Source organism: Caloenas nicobarica, chromosome 21 (assembly GCF_036013445.1).
Source record: "Caloenas nicobarica isolate bCalNic1 chromosome 21, bCalNic1.hap1, whole genome shotgun sequence".
Taxonomy (NCBI): domain Eukaryota; kingdom Metazoa; phylum Chordata; class Aves; order Columbiformes; family Columbidae; genus Caloenas; species Caloenas nicobarica.
The window spans coordinates 4742157-4766274 of NC_088265.1; the positions used below are offsets into that span (position 1 = coordinate 4742157).

Genomic DNA, 24118 nt, shown 5'->3' on the forward strand with positions numbered 1-24118 from the left:
AGTTCTGATAATTACACCGTATCTCAGCTGCACTGACAAGGTGACTTGTGCAACATAACATCCTGCAGCTGGTACCAGATCCGAAAGATAGTGATAGCTCCTTGTTCTGAGGGGGGCTGAAAGTGTCCTTTACATTGTAAACAAAACTTCTTCTATTGAAATTTGACTTTAAAAGATTGCCTCTTTATTTTTTTTCTATAAATTGCAAAGGCGGTGTTTCAGAGTTTATTTAAGCATACAGCTTTGTCTTAGCTATGGAGTTATGAGGAACATTCTCAAGAAAATTATTTTTGTCCGATATTACTTACTCTGCCAAGCGCTGCTTATGGAGTGCTTGGACATCTGGAAAAATATTTACTGCGTTTTCCTAGGAAGAATCATCAGGGTAATTTTCAGGCCAGCTGGTGATCCTCAGCTCACAGAGAGCTGCTTTGCTTTGGGGAAGGGAGGGTTGGATGGAATTGTCACCCCAGGTTTGTTCTGTAGCCAGGGGAGGCACAGGACATGATTCATCCCATCAGATGGAAAGGAGGATGCGCTGCTCCTGAGACTCTCCGCACTGGATTGTCTGGATCCCTGTTTAGTCTGAAGCGATCAGCTCAGATGCGTGTGTTCTGCAGCAGTCGGTGCTGTGCGGTTCGGAAGGGTGGGATCCAGCTGAGCTGAGTTCCCAGCACGAGGAGGGAGCCAAAGCCATGTCTGAAACAAGTATTTCATGTGACTTTGCAACGTTCTGCAGTTGCCATGAGTCCCTCTTTGGTTTTGTAGCAGAAGAGTGCAATTTCCGTTGCTCCTCATGCTTGACTTGTGAGGCATGGGGGTTCTGTTTCTGGTTTTCACCTGTGCTTGTGTTGATCCTATCCAGGGTGCGGCCAAAGTCCTGATTTTCCCTGTGGTGCAGCAGTTCACCGAGGCCTTTGTTCAGGCCTTGCAAATGCCAGACGGACCCACATCAGACAGCGGGTTTAAGATGGAAGTGTTAAAGGTAAGTCACTTAAGACTGGTTAAACAAAGAAAGAATTCAACACCAATACACTGTCAGGTGTGCTAGAAAACAGAGAAACTTGAGTGCATGTCACCTCTCGCAGTACTGCACATGTTACAAGTAGTGAAGTATGTTGGCTCCCAGCACCATACAACCTGGAAATAAATTGTTCTGCCTGCACTGAAAATACCTATGATGAAATCCATAGGGATCTGGCCATAAAATGATCCATAGGGATCAATCCATAACATGATCTGTCCTCATCTTTCGCTGATCTAAGACGTGCATCTTGTCTGCACACTATGCTCAGCAGTTAAATATCTGTCTTTTCTAAAAATGCTGTAGAATTCTGCTGCAATGACGTTTTAAAAGCTTATTACATGCAGGTGCTTTTCTAGAACTTACCTGCTCTAATACTAAATTATCTCTGCAAACATGGAAAGTCTTTGTATTCTCCCGGTTTCCCAGAGAAGGAAAATGGGATTGCAGAGCTCTGTGTGCGTGTGGCTCAGCACCCAGCTCCACCAGCTGGGAGAGCACTGGAGTTCTGGGTGTGCTGCCTGCGACATCGGAGAGAAAAGCTCAAAACCATCAGCTGCGGAATCCAATCCAGGTGTTTCGTTTACTTGCACATACACTGGGATACGCAAGACTTGGGTAACAGTGAGCTGGTTTCTGAAGGTGAACGATGAGGCCCGTTCAGCCACGTTCCCTGGAGAAAGCAATAAGGAAGAGTTACCAAAGAAAAGCATCAAAAGTTTTTCATAATGACCAGCTTTGCACCGGAGCCATGAAAATAAATGCTGGCAGGTGCAGGAAGCTGCTGTATATTAAACAAACCAGCAGCTACTGAGTTCTGCGCTGTGGAACTTGTTTTCTTAGTCCTGTCCAAGGCAGCAGTGCCTGGTTGTGCCATCCTGTGATTTGCCAGCAAGGGGTTGCAGGTGTCGGGCACTGGAACCAGCAGGAGCTTGGTTCTTGCTGGGCAGCACCAAAGGGGAGTCTGGGGGAGGACGTTGGCGGGTTTGGTTGGGAAAATGCCTCTTGCGGTATTTTTTCCTTTCCGTTGGCTGTGCACTGGGGTTCCTGGGACAGTAATAAAGAGGAAAACTAACATGGAGGTACTCTGCAGGGTGTGATCGTAATTTGAACAGGCTGCAGCTCAAGAATGTCTGAATCCAGATACATACATTTAGATGTTTAATGAGTAGAAGAAGTTTTCAGCCTCCAGGGAAAGCAGTTGTAATTGGTAGTTTCACTCTAACCATAGACCAGTTCTTCTGTTCTTGCCACATCCATAAATTCTGCAGCTTTAATAACTGTTTTTGTTATTTGCGTAACAGTGCTTACTTGAATTGGAGCTACTTATGCTTTTATGTCTGCGCTGATACCCAGCAGTGGTGTCTTGGAAGACGTGTCGTCGTGTTCTTGCTCAGTTCCTTAGTTGTGTGTGGGCACCTGCTCTTGGCCACTGCTCGGAAGGTGCAACAGGAGAGAGGATTTCGGTCTAAATACACTGTGTTGGGTGGCGTTGATGGCAGCAGAAAATCAGGACGGATTTTAGCAGTAAATTCAGGAGATCTGCTGAAAAGTGGTTTGTAGGAGGCTTTTTGTGAAGAGATGAGTATTCTGGCTGTTGACTCAGGGCTATTAATGATTTGGTCACATAGGGTTTCTAAGGTGATGATAGTAAATTTCTAAGGGAAAAGGGATTCAGGTGTAAGACCCATAAATTGCCTTCCCTTCCAGAAGAGTGGATTTTATAGTTACTGTGATGCAGAAGTAAGAGACCTCGAGGGATTAGTTAAGACAGCTCTACAGATGAGATCATTACAGGAACCCCTTGAAATGCTGATGCAATGGAGGAAGGAATTGAGATTTTTTTTTTTTATAGTACATTTTCAACCAGATGCGAATTCAATCCTATCTTTTTTTCCTTAATGAAGTGCTATGCAGCAAGTGATGGGAAGATTTTTTTTTTCCCCCTTCCCTGTCTCTTGAGAACTTTGTACTGCAAGTTTCATGGAGTTCTCAGTGGAAATCAGAGGCAGCCCTGACCTAAAATATCTTGCTTTCCATATAAGAACATCATGCAGGAGAGTGTCAAAAGCTTTAACAAATAGTACTGAAGTGTACACGTCTGCCCGATCCGCTAGGATAGTGATCCTGTTTAAGAAAGTGTGTTGGGTCACATCATAGTGAGCAACTGTTTGTTAATTTGTACCAAATCTTTCCAAGTGTAGTTGCAAATTCAGAACAAATTATCAGCAGGAAAGTCGGTGCCTTTAAAACTTGTAGGAGCTGGGAGGTTTGGCCACAACACAACTTTTCAACCATGAGGACTAGGACAAAATACCAGCAGCGTAATTCATTGTTTTGTTGTTTGATAGTCGAGCATGAATTAAATTGATATCTCTGAGGATGAATGAGCTGCAACTAAATGATTCTTGAATCCCAGTTCCGATGTTGTTGGTGTTGAATGTGCTGCTATTGATTTTTTTTTTTTTTGAGAGAGAGAAACAGGGTGATGAAACGTGACAGGTAGCAGAGTTAAGGCACATTTCATAGCAAGGGAATATAAATATGATGTACGATGCAGTAATTATATCAAGAGCACCAATTAACCAACAGTCTAAAATATCTTACAACCTTGCTCTAGCGCTTGTTCACTTATGCTTAAAATCCGTTCTTTTGACACCTGTATATTATAGAACCATAGAATCATTTTGGTTGGAAAAGCCCCTCAAGATCATCGAGTCCAACTGTTCCCCCAGCCCTGGCACTGCCCCGTGTCCCTGAGAACCTCATCTCCGTCTGTTCAACCCTCTAGGAATGGTGACTCCACCATCCTATTCCTATTCCCTGCTTGTGCAAACGGACGTGTTGCTTGCGCATGTAGAAGTGTGGGAAATAGGCTGTGGACTGATTTTACTTGATATCAGAGTTAATTTTCTGGGACAAGATCGTTTCGAGGTGGGAATTGCATCCAGGCAGAGCTGTGCAGTGGTGTACTTCTGATTGCAGTCTAGACCCCACCACCAAATTATTGAGCTGTCTGCATTTCCAGAGTTGTACATCTCGTGTTATCTCTTTCCTTCCCTGCAAAAGAGAGAGGTTTGTCCGAGTTCGTGCGATTGAAGGGAGACCTTGGTGGCAGGAAGACGTTGGATTATCTCAATTGTTAATGAAACAGCAGCCCATGAGTGTTTGCTGATGGTTTTCCCTGGTTTTGCTTCTGATTGATATTCTTTTTTTGTTCCAGGCTGTGACAGCACTCGTGAAAAACTACCCGAAGCACATGGTTTCGTCAATGCAGCAGATCCTGCCCATTGTCTGGAACACCCTGACGGAAAGCGCCGCCTTATATCCTTTGTAGTGAAAGGTTTAAACTAAAATAGCCAAGACAAACTGTCTCATACACAAGAATGACCTGAACACAGCCGAAGAGCCTGGTACATGGCACAGTCCGCTGTGACAGACGGAATATTGGCATCCATGGGGTAAATGTACTGGATATTTCTGTTATGTCAGTGGGGTCGATTAAGTTTGTTTTAGCTTTAAAGTCATATATCATGAGTGATGCGAGTGCCCGTGTTATACTGGCTGTAGCGTTGAGGCCGATCTCTGCATTGTTTCTGGTACTCTTCGTGTGAAATTTGTCGTCTTAAGAAGATGTCGCAACATAAGGACTCAGGTCAAGGAGAGCCTACACTGTCCCTTGCTACAGCTGCACTAATGGTTGGTCACACTTGCTGCTGAAGTTTATCTGCCATTTGAATTTTTGAGCAGTCGTTACTTCACTGCAGAAACACGTGTATTTACTTAACCTCATCCACTTATGTGAGAACAGAAGTAAATTACACAGAAGAGGTGGAGGACCCTGTGGATTCTGATGGTAAGAACTTGTTGCTCTTTTGCCTTCCCTTTGGAAGAGGAGTGGACTTACCTGCTAATGTTACTGTCAAAACAGTGGCTGAAACGCTGCAGGAGATTGTGCTTAAAGGTTCATTTGTGATGTTAGAACAGTGTCTGTCACTTCTTTGCAAGTTACACGTGGCTGTGATCAATGAAGCTGCATAATTTAGGTTTTCTAATGACTCAAGGAGTGAGTTCTGCAACAATTTTGAGGTAAAAGCAGTGGGACAAAAGAAAACCAAACAGGTTTTAGGTTGAGCTTGATCAGTTTTAATGAGGGCTGTGCGATGAGGTGGGAAGAGAGCACAAAGTGATGACATGACATCCTCCTGGGTCTGCTGCTGCCCTGGCTAGGCTGGGAGTAAGAATAAACATTATCTCATCAGAGAAATGGTTTGTAATTATATTTAACACCAGTTTATACATTTCTTATGTTAGCATATGCAGTAATTTTTTTTTCACTTCTGCCTTTCTGCATATTTGGTCATGTTCTTTTTTTTTTCCCCGCTTACCTCCTTGTTCAGGTGAAGTATTGGGATTTGAAAATCTTGTCTTCAGCATATTTGAATTTGTTCATGCCTTGTTGGAAAACAACAAATTTAAGAGCACGGTGAAGAAGGCTTTGCCAGAGCTGATCTATTACATCCTCCTTTATATGCAGATCACAGAGGAGCAGGTGAGCGTGTTTGTCTTGTGTAGGAAGCAAATGAGATGAGAGATTTAAACTGCCTAATGCCCTAGGAAGAGTTTTTGTGCGTGGAAGCTGCTGTAAAGGAATAGGCTTTTCTGTCACTTTGCTGCCAGGAGTTCCTAAATGATGTAATGTGGACAGCAAATTGCAGAATCACAGAACAGTTTGGGTTGAAGGGACCTTCCCAGCTCCCTCAGTGCCCCCCCTGCCATGGGCAGGGACATCTGCACCAGCTCAGGTTGCTCAGAGCCCCGTCCAGCCTGGTCTGGGATGTCTCCAGGGATGGTTCAGCCACCACCTCTCTGGCCAACCTGGGCCAGGCTCTCACCACCCTCATAGTAAAGAATTTCTTCCATATAGCTAATCTAGATCTCGCCTGTTTCAGTTTAAAACCATCACCCCTTGTCCTGTCACAACAGGCCCTGGTACAAAGTCTCTGTCTTTCTTACAAGCCCTCTTTATATATTGAAAGGCCTCAATAAGGCCTCCCTGGGGCCTTCTCCTCTCCAGGCTGAACACCCCAACTCTCTCAAGCTTTATTTCTTCATTCCTTCATGAAGTATTATGCTGTGAAAACGAGGCTTATCATGCTGAAAGGAATAGCCAGGTTTCTATGATAGTGAAATATTGTGCTCATGGTGTGAAATAATTAGTACAGAAATTCTGCGTGATGCCTGGCCGCCCAAACCTGAGAGCCATCGTCATCTTGTTTAGGTTGACATGCATAAAACCAGGCACGCTGTTAAAGATTCATCTGCTTCTCCCATTCCTCGCCTCTATAATAAAACCATGTAGCATGGATTCCAGGTCAGTCATTAGTTCTGTCAAATTCAACTCTCAAATGAGGAGCAAAAGAGCAAGACGAGCTCAAGTAAGAGAGGGTGTCTTCTTTTCAAAGGTTTCTCTAATAGAGTGTGAGAAAAATCACTTGAGTAAGATGACTTCTTATGGCAGAGAAAACTGCTGAAAGTAGTTTTGCAAGACTGAACTGCTGGGAACAGAAGAGCTCCCTTTTACTCTTGGTATTCTGAATTTGTTGTCCACCCATCCTTGTCTCCTTTCTGTTTCAGATAAAAGTTTGGACTGCAAATCCACAACAATTTGTGGAGGATGAAGATGATGATACTTTTTCCTATACAGTGAGGATTGCTGCACAGGATCTGTTGCTGGTATGAAATGTGTTCCACATTGAGATGGAGCCAAAATGACAATAACAAATAATTTAAATCTAGCTTCATATAGGGCATTTGAGGCAAATGCCAACTTTTAGAAGTCTATTGAAGTAAGTCTTATCATTTCCTTCTGTGCAGGCTGTGGCTGCTGATTTCCAGAATGAGAGCGCGACTGCATTGGCTGCAGCAGCTACAAGGCATTTACAAGAAGCTGAGCAGGCTAAAAACAACGGTGCTGAGCACTGGTAAGGAGACGGGCAGCAGGGCACGGCTCTGGTGTGAATCACAGGGACTTTTGCAGCACTAGGTGCAGCATCATTTAATCACATTTTTTGTGACGCTGCTACTGATGGACGAGGATGAAATTTGAGGACTCTGATCAGAAGAAGAAAAAAGGAATTACAGCAGTTCTTGAGACGAATGATGAAATTTCTGCCAGGGAAGGTTCAGATTGGATATTAGGAAACATTTCTTCCTGGAAAGGGCTGTTGGGCATTGGAACAGGCTGCCCAGGGCATCTGAATTCTTTTGCAGGTGGAAGATACATGAAGCTTGTATGCTGGCCCTGGGCTCTGTGAAGTCTATTATTACGGACAGCGTGAAGAACGGCAGAATACACTTCGATATGCACGGCTTCCTGACCAACGTGGTTCTTGCAGACCTCAACCTCTCAGGTACATTGGCCAGAGGAACTGCTGAGGGCCAGACCGTGAAAATCTCTTACAAACAGAAGTGTCTGAGTCAGGTTGCTGGGTGGGTGGGGTGCTGTGAAATGCAGTTGTGCACGTTGTACAGTGGTGTCCCCAGGGCTCAATGCTGGGGCCACTTCTGTTTAATCTCTTTATCAGTGATCTGGATGAGAGGATCGAGTGAACCCTCAGTCAGTTTGCAGATGACACCAAGTTGGGTGGGAGTGTTGATCATCTGGAGGGTTGGAAAGCCAAACAGAGGGATCTGGACCGGCTGGATCGATGGGCTGAGGCCAACCGTCTGGGGTTCAACAAGGCCAAGTGCCGGGTCCTGCACTTGAGTCACAACAACCCCATGAACGCTGCAGGCTTGGGGAAGAGCAGCTGGGGGTGTTGGTGACGGTGGCTGAACATGAGCCAGCGTGTGCCCAGGTGGCCAAGAGGCCACCAGCATCCTGGCCGGTACCAGCACTGGTGTGGCCAGCAGGCCCAGGGCAGTGACCGTCCTGTGCTGGGCACTGGGGAGGCCAAACTGCGAATCCTGGGGGCAGTTTTGGGCCTCTCATGCCAAGAAAGGCCTTGAGGTGCTGGAGTGAGTTGAGAGAAGGGAACGGAGCTGGGGAATGGGCTGGAGCACAAGTGTGATGGGAGCGGCTGAGGGAGCTGGGGGTTCAGCTGGAGAACAGGAGCTGAGGGGAGACCTTCTGATCTCTGACCTGCCTGAAAGGAGCTTGGAGCCAGGGGGGGTCGGGCTCTGCTCCCCAGGAACAAGCGCCAGGACCAGAGGAAACGGCCTCAAGTTGCGCCAGGGGAGGTTGAGGTTGGATCTGGGGAACAATTTCTTCCCCAAAGGGCTGTGGGGCATTGGAACAGGCTGCCCAGGGCAGTGGTGGAGTCACCATCCCTGGAGGGGTTTAAAAGGCGTTTAGACGAGGTTCTTAGGGACATGGGTTAGTGCCAGATTTGGGTTAATGGTTGGACTCTGTGATCTTGAGCATCTCTCCCAACCAAAATGATTCTCCGATTGACTTTGGGCTGCAGCCTTTCCAAAGCTGGGGGCAGCGCCTTGGAGCTCTGCACAGCCCCATCCGAACTGGAACATGGAGAACCATCTTGGGGGGCTCGGTGGAAAAGAGCTGGTCTGTTGTGCAGTGTTGGTTTCTGGGAAAGACACCAGCAGTGTTCACCAGGCTTCTGAATTCCTGCAGCAACGCAGCCCGGTTGTCTTTACACTGGGGCTGACATGAGTTGTAGCAAATACATTCAAATAATAGCAGATCTTATTATTGAGATCTCTGCAGGCTTCTGCTTTCTATGTTACCTTACATTAGCGTGCAGGAAAGTCAAAGGAGCTCTTGAAAGCTGGACCTTGAGAGTCCATGCAAATAATTAAAATTTGAGAAGTTTAAGCCAATGTGAGTATTATTGGTGGGTCCACACCATTTTGCATCAGTGCATAAAAACAAATTGCTTGATGCTTTCATCAAAGAAACTTTTGTTTAGCCTGTTACAAGAAGTTTTTTTCTTTTTTTTTGAGCTAATTTTGAATGAAGAAATAGTGTGCACAGTGTGCAGTGCATGTACAAGAAAAACAACCACCTCAGCTATTTCCATATATTTACACACATTTACATGTGTGGTATTGGGTTGTAAATGAGCTATTGTGCTCTAGAAGGAGCTCCTGGATTCAGGATGTAGATAGTTCTCTGGGGATGTTCATTTAATGCTCAGTAATGGTAATAAGGCAAATAAATCTTGCTTTTTATAATACTTGCTTAGAAAACAAAGCTTTTCTTTTACTATATATCTTGCATGAAGTTTTTTGTATCCTCATCTTAAAATTAATACTTGCAGGAGTATAAATAATGGCAGTAAAGATAGAGTATCATCTGTTTGAGGATGGTCTAAATAGATACGATATTTTAGCCTGAAAAGGCAGGAGGGTTAAGTGTGGTAAAGATCCCTCATACGTTGATAAGTGTAAACAGGTGAGTAGCTAATGAGTGTTGACTGTTCCTCTGGTGCTGATGAAAATTATGTTTTTAATTACAAGGTGATGGCTGGAAACCAGAAAAGTAATCTGTAACAGATCCCTGTATATGTGCTCTGTGTCTCTAATTCTTTCCCCTAAGCTATTGGCTGCTGTTGGGGACAGAATACTGAGCTAGTTGAACAGGAATTACTGATAAAGCCTTTAATTCTCTTCCTTTACTTTTGTTCGGATGATCACTAAAGCACATATTGCTGTGTCGATGAACAAATTCAAGTGTAACTAGTTGAGGGAAGAAGTTTTTGTTTATTTTTTTTAACAAACAAGAAATTACTTTTCGAAATAACTAAGACAATAAACTGGATTCTGCCCATAATAAAAACTCTTTGTCCGTTCGTCTTCTGTGCCATACCTTACCGTTTTCCTGCTGGGAGGGCAGAATTTTGGATCATGAATGGAAGCAGCTGTTGTTTTAAACTCATGGAAGTGCCTCTGAAAGCTCTGGGGGTTCTCGTTGTGTTTCAGTGTCTCCGTTTCTCCTGGGCCGTGCTCTGTGGGCCGCCAGCCGCTTCACTGTGGCCATGTCTCCGGAGCTCATCCAGCAGTTCCTGCAAGCGACCGTCAGTGGCCTGCACGAAACCCAACCGCCGTCTGTGCGAATCTCTGCGGTCAGAGCCATCTGGGGGTAGGTGAACCGAAAACTTTCCACAGCTCCAGGGATACGGGAGTAAATTACACTGGTAAAACCAATACATTAAAATAATGATAATATTTCCATATAATTGTGGAAGTATTTGCTTTGAATGAAATAATGTCAGCTTTAAAAGTGCAAGCAAGCAGGTTCAAGATAGAATAACTCTAATGAGGAATATGAAATTGAGATTCAAGCTTGGCTGCAGTAGAATGTTATAATGGATACAGTTCCAAAGAGAAGCAGAGCTGGATAGCGATGGAAAGCATAAAAAAGAAACCAAGATACTCCTGTTCAGTCACAGTAGTGGCTGAATGACATAATAAAGGCTTCTGGAGCAAATCACAACAATAAGGAATGTTTGGGGGGGTGGTGTTGACATCCTATTTGTGTAAATAAGTTGCAAGAAGAAAGAGAAGATCTGCTGTATTGATTCTAATGTGAGAATTGAACACTAGTTTAGAAAAAACCCACACACAATAAACACCTAAAAGAGCTACTCTTCCCCACCCCCCCAAAACCACCTTGTCTTTTGTTTGCACTGAAATAATAAGGAATAAATGCAGAGACTTACAATTTAGTTATTCCTGAAATGTTTTTTTTCTTCCCTGGCTCACTTGTAGAACGTGGTGATTAAAGCCATTGCAAGCAGTGATTCTCTCACTCAGACTGTTTTATTCCTCAAGGTTCATTTTCTCCATCAATGGGCAGTTCTTAAGAGAATTATTACTAGGAGGCGGTGGAAGCTTTGAACATCACTTGGCTCGGCTCTGCTTCTGTGACCCGTTGGGGGTGGAATGGGGAGGAAAGGCAAGCTGAAAAAAAAGCTGAGCTGTTGGGAGACTGACGGGAAAAAGCCCTAGAGAAGGCAACTCGAGCAAAAAGAATGAGTGGGGTGAAATAACCCCTTATATATAATATAGTATTAAATGTATAAATCACTTTAATATATTTGATATGTATTTTTGTATCCCAAATTTCTTGTCTAGCTACTGTGACCAGCTGAAGATCTCTGAGAGCACCCACGTGTTGCAGCCTTTCCTTCCCAGCATTCTTGATGGGCTGATCCACCTGGCGACTCAGTTCAGCTCCGAGGTCCTGAACCTGGTCATGGAGACGCTGTGCATTGTCTGCACGGTAGATCCAGCCTTTACAGCAAGTGTGGAGAACAAAATCTGCCCCTTCACCATTGCAATATTCCTCAAGTACAGCAATGGTATGCGTCCAAGTTGCATTCTCAACATACAGTTGTTTTTGCTACTGAGTCTTCATGCTGAAAACTTAATAAATTATAATTAAATTGGTTCATTCAACAGTAAATCTAAAAGGGAAACTCGCTGCTTTCCCTGTTCAGAATAGTGATAGCAAAAACTGAGGCGTTTGTTGGTGCGTTTTGGTAAATGGCACTTTCTCTCTCCAGACCCAGTCGTTGCTTCTCTTGCCCAGGATATCTTTAAGGAGCTCGCTCAGATAGAAGCCTGCCAGGATCCCATGCAGATGCGGCTCATCCCGACCCTTGTCAGCATCATGCAGGCCCCTGCTGACAAGATCCCGGCAGGGCTTTGTGCAGTAAGTTGTCCAGCGGGACACGGTCTCAGCGGGAGGTGATTCTCTCTTCTTTAACGTATAGGAGGGTGCTCTGCAAGGAGTAGAAAGGTCGCTTTGAAACTGCTTTGCAGCAATGGCTTTGATCATCGGTAGAGTTTTCTACCTGCAAACTGCAGGTCGGGGGCACATGTTTCCAAAATTTAACTTTAAACTGCTCCTCTGGCCTTCTTCCGGTCTCTGCAGTGTATCTGTAGCCCTTTAGCTTTGACGTAGCTGTCTTGCACCAATAAGTCTCCTCTTTTTGGTGGAATTTTCTCCAGCAGGGTACTTTACTATTCCTTGCACTTTTTTTCTAGGGCTTTTTCTGATTTATATGTCACATATGTATAAATTGCTGGAGTTAAATTTTACAGGTTTGTTCTTTCTATAAAAAGTCAGCTTATAAAAGATTAAGTGTTGAATGTATAGAATGATTTTATGGAGTTAAACCCCTAAACATCTTCATCAATACACTTATAATCTGCCTATTGATTGGTATGACTCTAACAATTGCTCATGGGTAATTAAAATAAATTTAAATCAATAGAAACAAAGTGGAGCAAGTCAGCTAGAACAGTTCTCTGGCTGTGCTGATTAACATGCATCAGGACACCATGAAACTGTTTAAGTGGTTACACTGCTTTTAATGTTTGAACTGCCGTGGGAACTTGTACAGCGCGCACCACGTGTCTGTGTCCAATGCAGTGACGCTGTGAGTGCGTGACTCCAGTGTCCTCCGATTTAAAAAATACTCTAGACTGTAAAATCAGGATGTGATGGTGGTACTGGCTCACGTGTCTCTGGTTTATGCCTTTGATGCTCGCACCAGTGGTGGGTAATGGTGAAACAATGTACCACAGCTGTCGCTGTAACAATGCTTTTTGTGCTTTCATTTCAGACTTCTATCGATATATTGACCACAGTTGTGAGGAATACGAAACCTCCGCTGTCCCAGCTCCTGATCTGCCAGGCGTTCCCCGCAGTGGCTCAGTGCAGCTTGAACACAGACGACAATGCCACTATGCAGGTGACCAGTGGGGAGGGGTGAGGATCGCAGGGCTGTGCGAGTCCAGGAGAGGTGACCAGCACTCTGCAATGTCTTTATAAATGACTTTTAAATGTAGGAACTGATTTTACTGCACGTTAAAGAGCTTGGATCTTTTACAGATGCCACCAGTTTGCCCATTGTTTTCATTGCGGTTAAGGGTCTTTTTTGGGGTGATGAAAGCAGATGTCTTCCCATGTTTCCCTGCTCCCTTACCTGGTAAAGGGAAATTCTAACATGATCATTTTCTTGTTCAGAACGGTGGCGAGTGTCTGCGTGCGTATGTCTCGGTGGCGCTGGAGCAAATTGCACAATGGCACGATGAGCAAGGCCACAATGGGCTGTGGTACGTGATGCAGGTGGTGAGCCAGCTTCTGGATCCTAGGACCTCCGAATTCACCGCGGCCTTTGTGGGCAGGCTGGTCTCCACTTTAATTTCGAAAGCGGGAAGTGAGCTGGGAGAGAATCTGGACCAGATCCTGAGAGCTATCCTGAGCAAAATGCAACAAGCGGAGACGCTCAGTGTGATGCAGGTGAGCAGGCTGGGCACCCAGGAGAGTAAGTAGAAGTGTCAGGAGAAGAAATTGTCTCTTTTTTTTTTTAATTGTGTGCCTGATCATTTGTGGCTACTGCAGTTGGAGGTTCTACATATCTTCTTCGTCAGGAAAATGCCTGTTCTGCTCATACAGAGCTGTCCGGATTACAGGGTAAGCCAGGGTCCCGTGAGTGAGCTTTACTGCACCTTAAATAGTCCCTCAGGACCTTGGCTTGCAGTCACTGAACCTTTAGAGGGGATAAAAGTTGCCCAAGTCTGGATGTTGTTGCAAAGGCAGCACATGTTTGAGTGTTCTTGTCCTGTGTTTGAAGGATAAATGCCTGGAAGCTGAGACAAGGTGAACGTTTGATGGATGGGAGGTGTGGTTGTCCTGCATCAGATGAGACACCAGACAAGGGCATCACCTACTTCTGCTGATGCACCTTTCCGGAGGGCGTTGTGCTGACACTGTTCTGCAAGATCCCACCGCTGCCCTCACTGTGGCACTAGGCCAGGGCTCACTCTGCTCTAAACCTCTGATCTTGTGCGTTTCTCTGATTTTTGAAAGTGCGTTTTTCAAGCCAGCACAGGCTGAAACAAGAAAGCCATTCAGATGTCAGCACAGATTTCATCTTGAAGCCTTTATATCTATTTTTTTCCTCTTGGAAACCCTGTCGCTTAACTGTTTAGAATGGCTCTCACTTTGCCCAGTTTTGGATTTAAAAGATCCAAAAGCTTAACTCTGAAGCAGTCCCATGAAGCCCCTGTAGCCAGGGAAAGAGAAACGAGCCTTTCACCATGCTGAACCTCTTCCTGGTGTCAGCTTGAACGATGGACCTCTGGAGATAGGCGGCTCTTCCTGAGGAAGCCTCCGGGTATGCCCTCGGACCGGGAGACTGACGCTTGGGCATACGCAGCGTATGAATTGTACTACTGGTCTTTAAGACTTAGACTGTAAAATTGCATCCTGGAAAAAAAAAAAAAAAAACAACCAAAAACGGAAAACAAAACAAACCCTTTCTAAAACTTGCAGTTCTTTCCCTAAAACTTGTGTTCAAAGCATACTCAGAATTGGAAAAGTGCTGCTGAATGATGATGTGCTGATGTGGGAGAAGGGAGATCCCATGGTGGAGATGATGATGGGACATCCCTGGGGTGAAAGGGGAAGAGAATATGGGCTCTGGCTCTGGGCCAATAACTTCTGTTCCTTGGCTTGATAATGAGCCACATTTCTGGTAGATACGTGCAGATTTAGAGCTCTGTGCATAGAACCATGTGCACGGCTTCTGCTCCGCTGAGCAAACCAGGGCGGTTGCAGTGTCGGAGTGTTGCCATATGATATTTTTGGTGGTCAAAAGTCAACTGAAATCTCCGATATTTTTTTTTAAATAGCTTTTTAACCTTCGCTTTAGGAAGATTTGTTAGTTTGGGGCATGGGCATGAGTAAACTGATTCCTGCTGTGGTTTTTGGCTGTTGGCTGCCATAGTTTATTGCCTGCTTTGTAGCAGAGCATCGTGCAGGGGCTTGTACTTTCTCTTGGGGTTGGTAAGTGCAGCCTCTACTCTTGCAGAAAACTCAGTTATTTGAATATTTGATAAAAACACTTTCAGCTATTAAATTATGTACCGCTAACATTTCCTTTCTCCTCCTCTAGTCCCTGATTATGGTGTTTGCTCACTTGGTTCACTCCCAACTGGAACCGCTCCTTGAGTTCCTGTGCAGTCTCCCCGGACCGACCGGCAAACCTGCCTTGGAGTTTGTCATGGCCGAATGGATGAGCCGGCAGCACTTGTTCTACGGGCAGTACGAGGGCAAAGTCAGGTAGGATGTTTTCACAAGCAGGATCTGTGCGTTAACATTCACTGACTGATATCCCACTGCAATTAAATGCTCTGGGTGTGAGGGAAAGGGGGGAGCTGGTTCAGACTTGGATCAGCGTGTGCCAGCGTCAGATAGAATTAATGTCAGTTCGGCTCGGGAGAGCCATGGTAACTGGAGCAAACTCTGATCTTCCTCTAAGTGCTTCTCCTGCTGCCTTGTGTTCCTGTGCTGGACCGGAGGGGATTGGGGTGTCTCCTGCAAGCACAGGACGGCTTTGGAGATTGCACTTCTGTGAATGGGATGAGAGTAGTTTCCAGACATAAAATTGCCTTTACAGACTACTGTAGAATTTCAGGGCATTGTAGAGGGTTTTCTAAGAGAATCTTGTCGATTTAATGATCTCTTAAAAGCCAATAAAGAAATCAACTAAACCAGTTTTCTCTCCCTTTCGCTGTAGGAGCACATTTGTGTTCCAGCAGAGGCTGAGTGCTGTATACCAAAACATGAAATGCTCTGTATTAATTTAAATTTTGCGGCAGCTGCTGCCTTTGATTTTTCTCTGGAAATGTGAAGCCTAACAGACCACTCTTAGGGACCTCACCAGCTGTTAACTCACTTCTTAGCATGCATTGCTGTCTTATTGTTACAAGGCAGTCAAAATAGCCTGTGAAATAAATAACAAGAAAAAGGATGTTTAAAATGGAAGTTTGTGAATGATGAACGAACACATGAAGATACTGAGGGAACAAGCTGGGAGGTCTGAAGAGTAACTGAGCTGTGGAGAAGCAGAAGTGAAAAAGAGCTTTGAGACTGGAGAAAAGTAAAGAGATGTTCATGGCTGCAGATGAACCAAATTACTACTTTCTTGCCACTGCTTTCCTCTTAGTTCCATCTTCATCTTCACGGGATGTTTCAGGAGTGTGTTTAACCTCGTGGCCCTTCTGGACTGGAGAAACTTTTAATGTATGTAATGTATGTAAGCACTGCTCAGTAGCATTTTAGCCAGAGCTTTGTCAGTTCTTGTTTTACTGTGCAGGTCAGGAAATGAGTCTCGATTTGGATGCTGACATAAAGCAGGAGAAATAGGAAAAATCTGTAATGCTCGTTCCTGGCAAAAGTGTAGAAAAAAGGGAATCGGAATGTTTGCTCTGGAGATGTGTTTCCTGTTAACAGATCCCGGAGAAAGCCGGGCAGTTTAGGGACATCCTCATCTGTAATTTCCGTGTTCTCTGCTCCCCAGCTCTGTAGCGCTGTGTAAACTCCTTCAGTATGGCATCAACACAGACGACAAACGACTTCAGGACATCAGGGTAAAGGGAGAAGAAATATTTAATATGGATGAGGGAATACGAACACGATCAAAGTCGGCCAAAAGTAAGTAATCATTTTGCTGGTTTTAACTTTTTTCCTGTTAGTAGGTGCTGTGAAAGGCTGTAAAATAGATCTTGCAGATCACACAAAGCGGTGGGAGATATTTCCTGCAGAAAGTGCATGTTGGTTTCTAGAGCTAATCATGTACTTAATGTATTCAATATTTGCTTTAATTCTGCCAAGGACTGATTTGGAAGACTCTTGATGTCTCTGAGTTAATAGAAGTGGATGAGGTGATTACGGGATAGGGTGTTATTCGCTGCTACTTTGCGTCCTCCTGTTCCATCTAATGAGAATTGATAATTGCATGATGCCTGGTAGCTGCTCTGGGAGGAATGTGTGTTTAGTGAATGCAGAGATTTTAAAAAGAAGTATTTTTTTAAAATGAGATAGACTTTCACAAATACCTGCAAGGATTTCAAGAAGTTAAGAGATCACTTTTAAGGAAAGCTTGGCCAGTCTCCTGCGTAAGACGTGTCTTATTTTTAATCGGCTGAAGCCAAAAGCCTTGATTGGAGATTATACAGGTTCATATATTAAATCATGGAGAACACTGGGCGTTTTTGGTTTTTTTGGGGACTGAGCCCCCGAGGGGAAGATGCTGGGGAGCCCATGTCCTCAGCACTCAGTCACATCCTTGGCTCTGCAACTTGCTGAGCCGGAGCTTGTGCACAAATGGTTGTGGGATAGGACGTGACGACCGTACTGGTCCAAACTGGAGCCCCATTGGGGCAGTCGCTGCTCCTGGAGCCCTCAGCTCTCGTAGGCTCAGGGAATTTGCAGTGATGCAATAACACTTAGTAAAGGAAATAAGTAGGGGAAAGCACTAGGAGTTTCAGAGGTGAATTGTGGTCACAAAACACCTGCTACCTTATTATTTTTTGCTTAAAAACCCCCAGCAAACAGCCCAGATCCAACAAACTCGGCTGTTGTCTAGCCAGAACAGTAATTGCTAGCAAAAACAACCACAAAAAAGGGCCTGTTTTTCATAACTTTTTATTCAAAGCAGCACAAATATATTTTTTTTTTCTCTTACAGATCCTGAACGCTGGACAAACATTCCTTTGTTAGTAAAAATCTTAAAACTAATAATAAATGAACTCTCTAATGCAATGGAAGCAAATGCATCTAGACAGACAACTGCAGATTGGAGCCAAGGTAAAATACTGGGTTTGTTTTTCTTCTTTGCGTGGCTTAAATCTACTCTGTAATCTCTTCAGAAGCGTTTCTAGTAATAAGAAACTCACAGTAATAGATGGTATACCTGTAATTACAAAGGCTTAAATAGTGATCCAAGGGGTAAAATCAGCGTTGTGTGTTATTAAACTTGAAAATTATTTTGGGCCAGTTTGGAAGATGCGATCTGACCGTATGCCAATCAAATTATCCTTTTTTTGGTGTATCTGGTTTGCCTGCCTTGGGCATCCCGCCCTGCAGCTGCTGTCCCTGGACAGTGATCGACACACCAGACCTCTTAGATTTTCTTTATTTCTAGATTTTTTTTTTTTCCTACGCAGATGATTTGAATGACATGTGGGAGGATCAGGACGAGGATGAGGATGAAGATGAAGGCTTAGCAGGACAGTTCTTATCAGATATTCTTTCCACAAACAAGTATGGTAAGTTACAGCTTTAAAGTGCTTACTCAAAGTGAAAATAGTGCAAATGACATCCCAGTCCAAGTTTTCTTTCCTTGACAGAAGCTCATCAGAGACTGCAGGCAAGGGGAAGGAAATATTAACTGGGATTTTGAATATGGACGTTTTTCTGTAAGAGAGGGACATGTCTCTGAATAACACCATGATTAAACAGCTGCATTTTTCAAATGCTGCGTAGGCTTCACGTTGCTGTGGGGTTTGTGCATTTCTAAAGAGAAAATAGATGCTTAAAGACATAGATGTGACTGTGGAATAACAGTGTCGTAGCAGTGGATGAGCTCGTTTGTGGAGTGATCTTGAGAAACAATAGCTGCATAAAGCCGGAGCAAGTATAATATCTCCTTTCTCTGCTTTCCAGTTTGCATATAGTCTTGGAAGAGAAAACCTTACAGGCAAATACAAAAGGGAAACTACTTAGCACAGGATTGCAAATGTCACCCTGACTTAAGGTTAAGGCGTAAGATAATACTGCGTGTAACTAACGAACCTGCTTGTCACCCTCGAGACTTCCAGTGGGACCCATCTTGTTCTGGGGTGTTGTGTTTTCTAATCATCTGAACTTAAGGAGAGAACATTCCAGATATACATTTTCTTACCCAGCAGTGCTGAAACTATTTCTTTTTGGATCCTTGGATTTCAACAGTAGTTTTATAGAACACTTCCGAGGTATTTTGCCCTGTTTGATGTTAAAACCTGCTGATTTGGCTCTGACAGATGAGGATTACTATGAAGACGATGAAGAGGACGATCCAGATGCATTAAAGGACCCTCTTTACCAAATAGATCTCCAGGTGATGCTCTAAAATGAGTTTTTAAAATCAGGTTCCTATCATTCTTTATAAATTAAATTTTTCTGTGTTGTACTTTAACAAAACTGTAACCACCAGTTATTGATTGTTGTCCCAAATGTACTCAGTTCACTGAAATCACTTCAGAAAGTGCTGAGTATCCCAACAATGCCTGGAGCTATTTTTCCTTATCTGTAACTTGGAAATGTTTAATCATAAAACATGAAATGTGAATGAACAAAACGTTTTGAATGGAGGGAGATGAGACTTCTCTACCCATCGGCTTCACAGCTATTTGCTGAAGTCAGAAGTAGGTTGGAGATGGAACAGGACAGAATTTCATCTCCCACTGGGCAATGCTCCCATCCAGCCCCAGCCCTGGGTGACACTTTGCTCCTGGTTTTTACCACCCCTGGCAGCCGTTTATTGGCCTGTGCTGCCGCCCATGGCTTCTCTGTGCTCTTCAGCCCCTTTGTCTCACTTAGTGCATGTTGAGGTTCATCTTTTGATACGTGAAACAGAATTTCCGTGATGCTGACGGGGTCTCTGTCCTTGCAGGCCTATCTCACCGACTTCCTCTGCCAGTTTGCACAGCAGCCCTGCTACGCAATGTTTTCAGACCACCTCAACGAGAACGAAAAGCGAGTGTTGCAGGCCATCGGTATCTAAACCCACTCGAGAGACCATCCCGATCATATCCGAACAATTTTTTTTTTTTGGCTTATTCCACGTTTTATGATTAAACATAAAACATTTTCCAGTGTCTGCCTGCCCGTTACAGGTGGATGACGCCCTCGTTGCGATGTGTTGAGCCTCATCTTAACGTGAATCTGCTAAGGGAAGGAATACTAAGAAAGCAGCAAGGACAGAAGTCTGTAGAGCTTTGCACATTGGTCTCACCATGGGAGCACTTTCATTTTCCACAGTAACTTTCCAGGAAGTTCTTAAAGATTTAAAAAAAAATGTATCCTTAATATTTTTAAAAGCAAACTGTCTCTACCTGTGAAGAGGCACTTAACTGAGTTTCCCACAGCACAGTTGGACAGAGAAAGGAATTGGGTCACTTACAGATTGCTTGGATGTATCTTGAGAAATTGGAAGGTTGTTCCTCTTCGCGCTCACGTAACACATACAGGGTAAATATCTTGATCTTACAGCGTGACTTCTTTTTATAGAACTATAGACTCTTTTATCAGAGATGCCTGAATGGTATGGAACCTGTTTCCAGGAGTTTGTATGGGAAGCTGAAACAATAAAACTGAATGCATATCTTCTGGCGTGGTGTGGATGGGGCTTTGTCGCTCACATCTGCTGTTCTTTAATGCTCTGGTGTGCACATGCTCAGAGGCACCTGCCACTTAAATTTCTGTTCCTGTGGCACGTGGCTACTAAAGACTTTGGGTTTTATGGCACACAAGGAGCCACAATTTTTAGGGGATTCAAACCCAATTGTATTTAACATATTGCTCTGTGACAGCCACTCTGAACTACTTGGCTTCCTTCACCCTCCTGTGTGTATTTTTAAAGAGTGGTAAAATAACATTTGCAAATTGATTTACCCATAAGAAGGGCGTGATGTATCTCACAACACCTCTCTGCCTTTTGTCCCCCCTTGGGGAAGATGAAAATAAAACTATTAAAATGTACATTAGTATCCTTCTCATAAAACAGATTTAAAAGGAACTTGCACTTGTTTCCTGAAGCCACTTTTAAAAGACACATTTCTCCTTAGGAAACTTTCTGTATGTGCTGCTGGAGGGTGTTGAGGTATTTCGCAGGAGTCATCTGGACAGAAAGGGAGTCCTGTGATGGATACATCTGCTTAAAAGAAAAAGGCTGACCCGTTATAGAGTTTCCTTTCTTAAGAAAGGTACTTGCTGTTCCTTTGTGGAATAATACGCTTTGAAGTTGTATCTAAAAACCTCCAAAGAGCTGGAGTAATTCTGTATCTTGCTGGTCTAACAGAGTTTAGCTTTTCACTTTTTTTATCAGGAGGGGGTAATAAATTAACTTTTTAACAGATGAAAATGGCACAATTTGTTTAGCATGTGTGGGGAAAATGCAGAAATAACCCTGAATTGTGCAGCAGACCTTGCTCCCAGCCCAGCCTCTCACCGTGTGCCTGGAACGGCAGAACGTTCACTGCAGACTGGGACCCCTCGAGTTCTCACTGAGTTTGTATGAATCGCTCTACGAGAAGCAGAATCCGAAGCTTGATTTTTGTACGCGTGTCTGATTAAGGCATAAGCTCCGATCAGAAGTTTCCATGCAGCTGTGTCGCGGTATCTTTCTTCCCTGTGGATTCTCCAGTGTATGAAAATACGTAATTAAACTTTGTGCCACGGCCTTCTCTTCAGTGGGAATGCTGTGGTTCTGTCTCCTACCTAGCCATCAGTTTTTAATTTTGTTTTTTAAATCTATTAGGAATTTTGCTTTGGGACGTTTGTCTCTCTCAGCTTTCACTGAAAAGGGCCAACGAGTTAAACCAGCGCAGTGTCCTGAGGAAACCCAACTAGCAGCGGGTGGCCGTGCTGGTGTGAGCTGTGCAGGGGCGAGCGAGGGTCCCCAGGGACCGGGCGCAGGCCTGGGCAGAGCCTGGACCATCTCTTTGCCCCGTGTGTTGGCAGCCAGGCTGAAAACCAGTCACCCCTTCTTGGAGGTAAGTGACCACCAAACATCTGGAAGCATCCTGGGGTGTCTTAGGGTGTCAGTTGTAAATGGAGCGAGTTCAGGGCTGCGAGGCGTTGGCTGGTGTGAGCCTTAGTGGTGCTGGTTTTAGTTAAGTTGGATGGTGGGTTTAAACAAGACCATGGAGCACAAGTGTGATGGGAGCGGCTGAGGGAGCTGGGGGTTCAGCCTGGAGAACAGGAGCTGAGGGGAGACCTTCTGATCTCTGACCTGCCTGAAAGGAGCTTGGAGCCAGGGGGGGTCGGGCTCTGCTCCCCAGGAACAAGCGCCAGGAGCAGAGGAAACGGCCTCAAGTTGCGCCAGGGGAGGTTGAGGTTGGATCTGGGGAACAATTTCTTCCCCAAAGGGCTGTGGGGCATTGGAACAGGCTGCCCAGGGCAGTGGTGGAGTCACCATCCCTGGAGGGGTTGGACAGACGGACATGAGGTTCTCAGGACATGGGGCAGTGCCAGGGGTGGGGGAACGGTTGGACTTGATGATCCTGAGAGTCTCTTCCAACCAAAATGTTCTCTGATTCTATGATAAAAAAATGAGAGTAACCCAGTACTACTGATACCATTCCTCATACTGAACTGAGAAATTCAAAGGTTTGGGATTGCGAGGTCCCAAAAGCAGATGGGCTGGTGTCTGGTTGAGCTCCTGTTGGAGCTCCTTAGCGTGGTTGGAAACCGCTCTTTGCTTTGCAGATATTGATGGCTTTTCCGGGAGTGTAGCTGGTGATATGGGACAGATTGGGGAATAAGTGGCTTTTGGGGACGGGTGCTCTGCAGCTCCAGCTCCAGTGCAGCCTGGCTGCTCCCAGTGCTGCTGCGCGGGAGCTGGGACAGGGTGCGGAGTTTGGGACCGGCCCTGGCGGTGCTGGGCACAGGAGCAGCGTTGCTGTGCAGAACACGATTGCAAGCAACCTCACGGTGTGTGGGATGCTTTTTGGCAAGAAATACTGTGACTCAAGCTTCCCCTTGGGAGAGGCCAGAGAGGGTGTGAGTGACAGCGCACAAGGGAGATGGTTCGGAGAACCTCTGCCTCTTCCCTCTGTGCTCAGACTGATCTAACTCCTTTGCCCTTTTGCCTTCTTCCTGTTCTTCCTCCTGACAAAATTCTGAGTGCTCCACAGCGTATCACGCTCCTCTTGTTTAGTTTCTTCTCAACAGCGGACTAATAGTTGCTAACACCATGTTAGGAAATGAAAACTCCCTGTTAAATTAAAACTGAAGGGTGGGATGCAGGTACTGCGCAGCCTTGGGCATGTGCCGTTGCTGCCGTCGGTGGCTGGCACACGCGTGTGCTGTTTGCAGCCCCTGCACGGGGATGAGCCGACGGTGTTTTGCACGCCGGGTGTCACCTTGAGTGATGGTGTTTTGCACGCCGGGTGTCACCTTGAGTGATGGTGTTTTGCACGCCAGGTGTCACCTTGAGTGATGGTGTTTTGCACGCTGGGTGTCACCTTGCTGGAACGGCGTGAGGCTCCGCTAGCCACGGACAATTATTTAACTAGTCAATAGCTCAGCTGTGACTTTGGAATGAGACTTTATGCGTATTCACGAGTATTGCTCTTAGTTTGTTTTTTTGTATTAACAAATAAACTCTTTTAATGCGCAAACCTGTCTGGCTTCGGAGTCTTGCAGGGCGGCCCCGGTGTTTTGCAGGGCGGCCCCGGTGTCTGCTCGGTGCAGCCGCCACAGGCCCTGCTCCGCCACGCCGGGCGCGGGCCTCGAACCTGCGACCTTCCGCTCCGCAGCGCCGCCGGCTGCTCCCGCGGCGCCCTCCCCTCGGAGCGGTGCATGCTGGGGGCTGTAGTCCAGGCGGGGCAGCCGGGCACGGCGGGAGCGCTGGGCGCGGGGCACGCCGGGAGTTGTAGTCCCCGCAGCCACGCCGGGCGGGCCATGGCGGCGGCCGGGAGCCCGGCGGGCGGTGCCGGGCGCTCCAAGGTGGCTCCGAGCGTGGATTTCGACCACAGCTGCTCGGACAGCGTCGAGTACCTCACCCTCAACTTCGGGCCCTTCGAGACCGTGCACCGGTGGCGCCGCCTCCCGCCCTGCGACGAGTTCGTGGGGGCCCGGTGAGCGGCGGGCGGGATGGGGAGGGGGGCGCGGGTGTCCCGGCGGCCGCTGACCGGCTCTGTGCCGCCCGCAGGCGCAGCAAGCACACCGTGGTGGCCTACCGGGACGCCATCTACGTGTTCGGCGGGGACAACGGGTAAGGCCGGGGCGGGCCTGGGGGGAGCGGGGGCTGAGGGGCCGGGGCTGCCCCCCGCCGGCTCCCCGGCCCCGCTCAGCCGCCTCTCCCGTTCCTCCCCTCAGGAAGACGATGCTGAACGACCTGCTGCGCTTCGACGTGAAGGACTGTTCGTGGTGCAGGTGGGCAGCGCAGGGCGTGCCCGGCCCGGGCTGCCGGGAGGTGCCTCATCCTTCCTCAGGATCCGGGTGTAAAAGCCGGGGCGCTGCCAGAGTGTCACAGAACCCCAGGCTGGTTGGGTTGCAGGACCTCTGTA

At 45.9% G+C, this 24118-nt stretch overlaps 2 protein-coding genes across 4 annotated transcripts in view; both read left to right on the forward strand.

Annotated features, from left to right (window-relative positions):
• The window catches only part of IPO9 (importin 9), a 33198-nt gene extending 11953 nt beyond the window's left edge, over positions 1-21245 (forward strand). Inside the window, exons 7-24 of the mRNA XM_065649352.1 lie at positions 866-985; positions 4248-4348; positions 4822-4880; positions 5425-5576; positions 6662-6760; positions 6902-7008; positions 7298-7437; positions 9968-10127; positions 11123-11349; positions 11554-11702; positions 12619-12747; positions 13023-13298; positions 14956-15122; positions 16363-16496; positions 17532-17651; positions 18011-18112; positions 18866-18942; positions 19498-21245. Coding sequence (XP_065505424.1) covers positions 866-985; positions 4248-4348; positions 4822-4880; positions 5425-5576; positions 6662-6760; positions 6902-7008; positions 7298-7437; positions 9968-10127; positions 11123-11349; positions 11554-11702; positions 12619-12747; positions 13023-13298; positions 14956-15122; positions 16363-16496; positions 17532-17651; positions 18011-18112; positions 18866-18942; positions 19498-19608 — 2430 coding nt within the window. The 3' untranslated portion in view covers positions 19609-21245. The remainder of the gene's footprint in view (positions 1-865; positions 986-4247; positions 4349-4821; positions 4881-5424; positions 5577-6661; positions 6761-6901; positions 7009-7297; positions 7438-9967; positions 10128-11122; positions 11350-11553; positions 11703-12618; positions 12748-13022; positions 13299-14955; positions 15123-16362; positions 16497-17531; positions 17652-18010; positions 18113-18865; positions 18943-19497) is intronic.
• Positions 21246-23499: 2254 nt separating this feature from the next.
• LZTR1 (leucine zipper like post translational regulator 1) overlaps positions 23500-24118 on the forward strand; it is a 33036-nt gene continuing 32417 nt past the window's right edge. For all 3 annotated transcript variants that reach the window (XM_065649485.1, XM_065649486.1, XM_065649487.1), the window contains exons 1-3: positions 23500-23686; positions 23761-23823; positions 23928-23984. In XM_065649485.1, coding sequence (XP_065505557.1) covers positions 23511-23686; positions 23761-23823; positions 23928-23984 — 296 coding nt within the window. In that variant the 5' untranslated portion in view covers positions 23500-23510. The remainder of the gene's footprint in view (positions 23687-23760; positions 23824-23927; positions 23985-24118) is intronic.